Raw genomic sequence first — 8628 nt, 5'->3', positions numbered from 1 at the left:
CACCAGAGTGCTGCATACAACTGATGAACTTACATTGACACATAATAATTTTCCACGTGGGCTCCCCTGGTGGCTCAGCAGTAAAAAGAACTCACCTGCCAATGCAGGAAATGCAGGTTCGATCCCTGGGCTTGGAAGATCCCTTGTAGAAGGAAATGGCAACCCGCTCCAGTATTCTTGCCTGGGAAATCCCATGGACAGAGGAGCCTGGCAGGCTAAAGCCCATGTGGTTGCAAAAAGAGTCAGACACGGCTTAGCAACTAAACAACAAGGTGCACAGTGTATATTAAGGTTCATTCTTGGTGCATATCCCATAGGTTTGGACAAATGACATGTACCCATCTTAGTATCAAACAAAGTATTTTAACTGCCCTAAAAATCTCCATCAGTTCACCACTCCCCTCCCCACCACCCCCTGGTAATCAACAGTCTTTTTACTGTCTCCCCAGTCTTGCCTTTTCCAGAATGTCACATAGTTGGAATCTGAATTTGTCACTTCTAAAATGAGACCTGAAATATGAAAAGGGGCCAGCCGTTTGAAAAGCTCAAGGAAAAACGTTCTAAGGAGAAGGGATAGAGCTTGAAATTCTGGGCACTGAAAGTTCAGTTTAGCTGGAACAGAGTGAATTAGGGAGATCATCAGCATACCAGTGGCAGTTGAAGCCATGGGAGTGGTTTAAGTTCCCCTGGAGAGTCTGTACAGGAAGAGCAAGAACAGCAACAAAAAGTTAAGAGCAGTATGCTGGAGAAAAGCAACATAGAAGGGGTTGGAAGAGGAGTCTATGGAGGAGATGAAAGGGAGCAGTCACAGAAATAGGAAGAAAGGCAAGAAAGAAGGGTATCACAGAAACCAAAGGAGAAGAGAGTATCAGCATTATTATGCAATACAGAGTGGCCTAATAAGATAAGGTGGAAAGGGAGTCCATTGGAATTGGCAATTACAAGGTCATTGATAATTTTGGTCATTGCCCACTCAGAGAAGTGATTGATAGACTTCCTATAGCAGATTAACTACTTTACCACTGTGCCTTCCCTTCCTGTATTTTCATACAGGAGTACCTTGCCCAACAAGATTTATTTAATCTGGTGAAACCATTGATGAGATTTTTTTCAATGCCTGCTAGAAAACATTTATTAAATGTTCATTAATAAATGAAGAAGCATAAACAGTAAGAAGCATTGTACTTAGTGTTAAGGTGATAAAAAGAAGATAGATTCCTATAATATGGGCTTAAATTCAATATTTCTGAGAAATAATTTTGAAATAAGGCCCTAGCCTTATGTTGATTCCTATAATATGGGTTTAAATCCAATATTTCTGAGAATGATTTTGAAAGAATCTAGCTTCACACTCCCTGAAAAAATCCATTGTGTACCCTGGAGCAGCTTAGTACTCGCTTGCCTAGACATGTAAGCATGGAAGTTTATAACAAGCCTATGTTCTATGTATAGCTTATTTTCCGCAAAGCAGAGTGAATACATTCCAAAAGTAGCAGTCACTTGCCTGTTTTGAGGATTAGATAGTTACTTTTGTACTTTTTCTATGCCAAACTGTGTTTTACTCAACACTGTTTATGAGTAGAGGATGCACATTTATATTTGTGTGTGTACACTTCATCTATACTGCATTTTGTTAAAAGATCAACTTTAAAAAAAAAAAGATCAACTTTATTTGCTGAATAGATTCTTGATATAATTTTCCCAGCATTTGGAAGATTATAATATTAGGAACTGTTTAAATATAAAGCAAAAGAGTAAGTAATGCAGATTGGCCTTCCCATTTTTAAGGCCTAAATTGAGACCTGTCAGTCAGTCATCATTTCAGTCATTCATTAATTTAATACATATCATCGAAAACCTACTTATCTTCTTTCCCAGACCATCATGAGCTCTTGTTAGATCTGTGGCATTTGTAGTCAGTATCTCACATTTTTGTAGACTTGTATACTGACTTGCATTGTTCTGTCATTAATACATGCTGGTCTTTATGTTTTTAACTAGCTTGGGTTCTCCAGAGCGGCGCTCTAACCTTATGTTGATTTTGTATCCTCAAAGCACCCAGCACAGTTTTAGGGAGAATAGCGTAGGCATTTGATAGTTGATTGATTTCTGTGATAGCGTCTTCAGATACTTATTTATGTTTTTCCTATTGTTTAGTTTCCCTCTGCCTTTTTCAAAGAAGGGTAAACATGTGTGCTGCATTTTGCTATAAGGTTTTAAAGTGCTGCACGTCAAAGATTAGCTCAACCAGGAATGAAGCCTCTGCACTTCTGTATCTTCTGATGAGAAACAACTTTGAGTACACCAAAAGGAAAACCTTTTTAAGGACACGTCTGCAGGTCAGTGAAAACTGAAGCTTCTCTTTCTTCTGTTCAACCTTTAGCCTCTCTACATTAAGATCTAGAGCTCCCCAGTCTAATACAAAGCTATTAGCCACAGGAGGCCATCTAGCACTTGAAATGTGCCTAGTCTGAATTCAGGACACATTGAATTTTGAAGAAAGTACAAAGAAGTAAAATATCTCAATTGTTTTATATTGACTATATGTTGAAATGATATTTTGGATATACTGGTTTAAGTAAAATAAATCAAAATTCACTTGTGTCTTTTTACTTTTTAATGTGGCTGCTAGACAATTTAATATTACACATCTGACTCATATCCTATTTCTACTGGACTACACTGCTTGAGAACATAGGTGTTAAGAACATAGATTCCAGATTTCACGGGTATCACACACTGTGTGACCCTAGCAAGGACTTCTTTAGTCTCTCAGTACCTCAGATGCTTCATAAGTAAAACAGTGGTAAATATCCCTACCCACTTCATATGGTTTTGGTGAAGATTAAACAAGATGATTAAGTAACAAATGAAGTACTTTTGTTTTTTATCTCCAGCATGCCCAGTTAGTTAAAAATAATGAGAGAAGTCTCAAGGTTTAGTGGAAAACATGGACTTTGGAATCAGACCTACCTGGACTTAAATCGTAGCTTAGCTACTTATTTAATATGTGACCCTAGGGATTTTACTCAGCTCATCTTAACTATTTGCCTCATCTGTAACATGAGGCCAAGTATGTTTCAGCTTGCAGGGTTTGTCATGAGGGTTAAAAATAAAGTGTGTGTAGTGCCAGGCACAAAATGCCTAGCTCATAATAGACACTTAGTATGTGGTAGTTGTTATTCAACATCTCCATAATTTTTGCTTATGTGATGAAACAGGTCTGAACTAAAACACAGTTGAGAGTTCTTGGCTCAGTTGCCCTCAATTGTAATATGGGAAATGCTTGGTCATATTTCTGTCTTTACTGCCATGATCAGTTCCATTGCAGTTGTTTATTGGAGACTAGGTTATAAATGAGGAAACGGCCATAAGTAGCTTTTTAGAAACGTCATCAGTGATGTGAAAATCTGATAGAAGTATATGCTTTCTGTAAAAATCTTCTAATTAGTTTTGGATACTAGGTCTAACATTATATGTTAGACTATCTAATATTTGCTTTCATAGAGATGCCACTTGAGTATCACCTTCCCTCAAAGCATTTCTGCAATTAGTGTGCTGATATTTTTGAACTTCCCCATTAGCGTCCATCCTTCTGGGTTAAAACATCAATTTCTCTCAAGTCCTATATTCAAATAAAATGAATTAATAAATTGCAGACTTAGAACCATGTCTAAGTGCTCAATAAACTGGTTAAGTAGTAGTATTGTGAGTATGATCTTTTTAATCCTCATAACAGCTCTGTAATGTAGGTATTGTTATTATCCTTATATTGCCTGTAAGGAGAGTGAGGCACAGGAGGGTTAATTCACTTTCTCAAAGCCATTCAGTGAATAATTGATAAAGTCAAAGTTTGAATCTAGGGCACTTGGACTCAAGAGCTTGCATGCAACTCCTATAGCATCTCGTTTCTCAGATCAGGGCTAAAGCTTCTGGCCACGAACACTTCAGCCTGAATCATATAAGCATTCGTTGAAAGGAGCCTGAGAGATTAAAAAGCACCATGCATACATGCTTAGTTGCTTCAGTCGTGTCTGGGCTCTTTGCAACCCTATGGACTGTAGAACGCCAGGCTCCTCTCTCTATGGGATTCTCCAGCCAAGAATACTGAGTTGCCAAGCCTTCCTCCAGGGTTTTTTCCCAACCCAGGGAGCAAACCCACATCTCCTGCATTGCAGGCAGATTCTTTACTGCTGAGCCATTGGTGAAGCCTAAAAGCACCATTACATGGCATTATACTGTTATCATTATGTAGTGTATATGCTAAAACATACTACTGTCTAAACTATTTAGATAGGCCCTAGTCAGAAACAAAGAAAGGAGCTGAGGCACTGGAGTTGGAAGTCCAGCACATTGAGATAGACTAGTGAAAAGAAATGAGAAACCATCAAAGAAATATCCTTTATTCCCAACTTTATTAAAACTACTTGCTAGCAAACGTATTGAAGGTAAATACCTGACCACCATTGTATCAGTTCACTAATTATGAAAATGGTTTCAGATCTAGATGTGCTGTGTGTTTCAAAAGTTTTTTACATCAAACCAAGAAAAGTCCAATAAAATTTGAAATTAGGAACCTCCATTGATCTATAATTCTGGTTTTGTGCCAATACCATACTGTCTTGATTACTGTAGCTTTGTAGTATAGTCTGAAGTCAGCAAAGTTGATTCCTCTAGCTCCATTTTTCTTTCTCAAGATTGCTTTGGCTATTTGGGGTCTTTTGTGTTTCCATAAATATTGTAAAATTTTTTGTTCTAGTTCTGTGAAAAATGCCATTGGTAATTTGATAGGGATTGCATTGAATCTGTAGATTGCCTTTAGTAGTACAGTAATTTTCATAATATTGATTCTTGATCCAAGAACATGGTATATCTCTCCATCTATTTGTGTTTTGTTTGATTTTTCATCAGTGTCTTAGAGTTTTCTGTATTTGAGTCTTTTGTCTCTTTAGGTAGGTTTATTCCTAGGTATTTTATTATTTTTGTTGAAATTGTGAATGGAGTTGCTCCTTAATTTCTCTTTCTGATTTTTCATTGTTAGTGTATAGGAATGCAAGGGATTTCTGTGTATTAATTTTGTATCCTGCAACTTTACTATAGTTGCTATTTCTTTCTTTTATGATACGACTTTGTCGTTAGGTTTTTAAATTAATTTATTTATTTTAATTGGAGGATAATTACTTTACAATATTGTAGTGGTTTTTGCCATGCATTGACATGAATCAGCCATGGGTGTAAAAGTGTTCCCCATCTTGAACCCCCCTCCCACCTCCCTCCCCATCCCATCCCTCAGGGTCATCCCAGTGCACCAGCCCTGAGCACCCTGTCTCATGCATTGAACCTGGACTGGCTATCTGTTTCACATATGATAATACACATGTTTCAATGATATTCTCTCAAAGCATCCCACCCTCACCTTCTCCCACAGAGTCCAAAAGACTGTTCTTTACATCTGTGTCTCTTTTGCTTACTTGCATATAGGGTCATCATTACCATCTTTCTAAATTCCATATATATGCGTTAGTATAATGTATTGGTGTTTTTCTTTCTGAATTACTTCACTTAGTATAATAGGCTCCATTTTCATCTACCTCATTAGAACGGATTCAAATGCAGTCTTTTTAATGGCCGAGTAATATTCCACTGTGTATATGTACCACAGCTTTCTTATCCATTCGTCTGCCACGAATGGATGTCTGTCAGACATCTAGGTTGCTTCCATGTCCTGGCTATTATAAACAGTGCTGCAATGAACATTGGGGTACACATGTCTCTTTCAATTCTGGTTTCCTGGGTGTGTATGCCCAGCAGTGGGTTTCTGAGTCATATGGCAGTTCTATTTCCAGTTTTTTAAGGAATCTCCACACTGTTCTCCATGTGGCTATACTAGTTTGCATCCCCACCAACAGTGTAAGAAGGTTCCCTTTTCTCCACACCCTCTCCAGCATTTATTGTTTGTACACTTTTTGATAGCAGCCATTCTGACTGGTGTGAGATGGTACCTCATTGTGGTTTTGATTTGTATTTCTCTGATAATGAGTGATGTTGAGCATCTTTTCATGTGTTTGTTAGCCATCTGTATGTCTTCTTTGGAGAAATGTCTGTTTAGTTCTTTGGCCGATTTTTTGATTGGGTCATTTATTTTTCTGAAATTGAGCTGCATGAGCTGCTTGTATATTTTTGAGATTAATTCTTCGTCAGTTGCTTCGTTTGCTGTGTCGTTAGCTTTTTAAAATTTTTTTTCTTTATTTTTGCCTGTTCTGGGTTCTTCATTGCTGTGCAGGCTTTCTCTAGTTGTGGCAAGCGGGGGCTATTCTTCATTGCTGTGCCAGCTTCTCATTGCATTGGCTTCTCTTGTTGCAAAGCATGGGCTCTCAGATGCTCAGGCTTCAGTAGCCATGGCATGTGGGCTCAGTAGTTGTAGCTCACAGGCTTTAGAGTGCAGGCTCAATAGTTGTGGCACAGATTTACTTGATTCGCGGCATGTGGAATCTTCCTGGACCAGGGATCGAACCCATGTCTCCTGCATTGGCAGGCAGATTCTTTACCACTGAGACCCCAGGCAAGCCCCTAAAGTTGCTATTTCAATAGAAGAATTTAAACCACTCATGTAGGAAGAAAATAGATTTTGATAGAACTCTGTAAAATCTTTAAAAGGAGCATTTCATATGAGTGCTTATGGATTTGTACATTGATGAAAACAAGCAGCATGTGTTCAAAAGACATTTGAAAGATGGTGTTTTCTTCTTTCCACAGATAATAATTGCTGTAAGCCAGTTGATAATGGATGTAGCACTAAGTGGAGGATCAAGATTTCAGGAGTCTTTATTCATTATCAATAACTTTGCAAACAGTGACAGACCTATGAAGGTATGTTCTCACTTTAAGTGAAAAGTTGGAACCATGTTCACTGTTAGGGGAGTTTCACTTCTCAAGGTAAACTGTGTATTGGATTCACAACTTTTATATAGTATCAAGTGTATAGAATGTGAGCTTCACAAGTCAAGGCTTTGTCTAGTACATCCCTGTACCACTAGCACCTAGAACACTGCCAGGTACACAGTAAATATTCAGTATTAGTTGAATGGGTGAATGAATGACTATACTGTGTGTACATAATTATGATAGGATTTGAATTTTTTCTGGGCTTGATATTTAAACTTACTTAGAAAAGAAATGGGTGCTTTTTTCCCCTCAACTGTTGTTACCAGTTATAAGATTGGCTAATTAAGCACTTGGAGAAGGAAATGGCACCCCACTCCAGTACTCTTGCCTGGAAAATCCCATGGATGGAGGAGCCTGGTGGGCTACAGTCCATGGGGTCGCAAAGAGTCGGACATGACTGAGCGGCTTCACTACTACTACTAATTAAGCACTGAGTTGGAAATTTCACAAAACTTTACTTACTAGAGTAGCTAACAGCTGCCTGATCCTTTGCCAGCAGATGAGGAATGGCACAGAAGGGATTCATTACTTGATGATTTTCTGAGCTTAAAGAATCATCTGTTAACTGGGGCTTGCCAGAGATACTCATTGGCAAACCCACATCCAAGACTGTCATTCTTAGGCAACCGTTGGCTGAGGCCAAACCCACGACCCTGAACACCATTAGTCTTTCCTACCTATATACTTAAAACCTAAAACGTTGTAAAAGTTCATTTGTTGTTTTGTTGCATGGAGAGTAGGTTCTGTTCTTCAGTGATGTCTGTGTACAAGGGAAGAAGACTCCTTTGCCAATAGAGAACGTTTCCTCCCAGAGGAATCATCCCCATTCTTGGGAAAGGTCATCTTCCAGCATAATTTGACAACTTGTGTAAAATCTGGAAAAAAAAAAGTTCACAGTCAGAGCATACTTGATGTTTGGGACGTGTTGAATCTTTGTACCAAAACATATTCCCATAGGAGAGAGTGTTGCTTAGACTGAAAAAAAAAAAAAAAAAAAGAACAACGCTGAATAGTGCCAGCCATTCTCAGGCTGGGAAAGTTTGCTTTTCAGCTAGTTCTACTGGTTCCTTAAGCAATCAGTATATATTCCAACTAATCCCAATAGCACAGAAATAGCTTATGTCATTTAGGATCTTTTACTCATACCCTAAAAGTTTATTTTCCTAGTTTTATACCATCCTTAATTCCATGTTATATAAAAGTTAGACTGCCAACTTTTTCGAAGTAAATGGGGTCTGTTTTAGCCCTCCTTGATAGGAAATCTTTTTCATGACTCATTTGTGAAATGACAGTTTTATTCAGGTAAGGCAATCATTACCAATAAACTCTATTACAACAAAGGTATAGCTTTCTCCCATAAATGAAATCTCTACTAATGTATAAGAAGAGACTATATATATATACATATATATGCACACATATATACACACGCACACACACACATATGGATAATCATTTTAAAAGGTCATCTTTAAAGAATACACTTTGAATATAATTTTCTCCACCTTTGGTGATATTCACATTGAAAAGCTTCCTAAGGCCTGTACCTGTCCCTACTCCTCAGAACCCTATATATAATTGTGGGGTGAATAAGAAGCCATAGGACTGATAAAGAGGACACTCTAACTTTGTGCTTTTGAGGACAAAAGCGATGCTTTAAGAGAAAGTAATGATCTCTTTAAA

General features: G+C 38.0%; 1 protein-coding gene across 1 annotated transcript in view; it reads left to right on the top strand.

Annotated features, from left to right (window-relative positions):
• Nucleotides 1–782: 782 nt before the first annotated feature.
• The window catches only part of LOC145535600 (dedicator of cytokinesis protein 11-like), a 62038-nt gene continuing 54192 nt past the window's right edge, over nt 783–8628 (top strand). The window contains 4 exon segments of the mRNA XM_081564025.1: nt 783–825; nt 2158–2339; nt 6757–6870; nt 6986–7007. Of these exon segments, the coding sequence (XP_081420151.1) occupies nt 783–825; nt 2158–2339; nt 6757–6870; nt 6986–7007 (361 nt within the window).

Source organism: Giraffa tippelskirchi, chromosome X (assembly GCF_054371585.1).
Source record: "Giraffa tippelskirchi isolate mGirTip1 chromosome X, T2T-mGirTip1v1.2.pri, whole genome shotgun sequence".
Classification (NCBI taxonomy): Eukaryota; Metazoa; Chordata; class Mammalia; order Artiodactyla; family Giraffidae; genus Giraffa; species Giraffa tippelskirchi.
The sequence above is the reverse complement of the archived record's forward strand: the minus strand, read 5'-3'. Positions and strand labels throughout refer to the sequence as shown.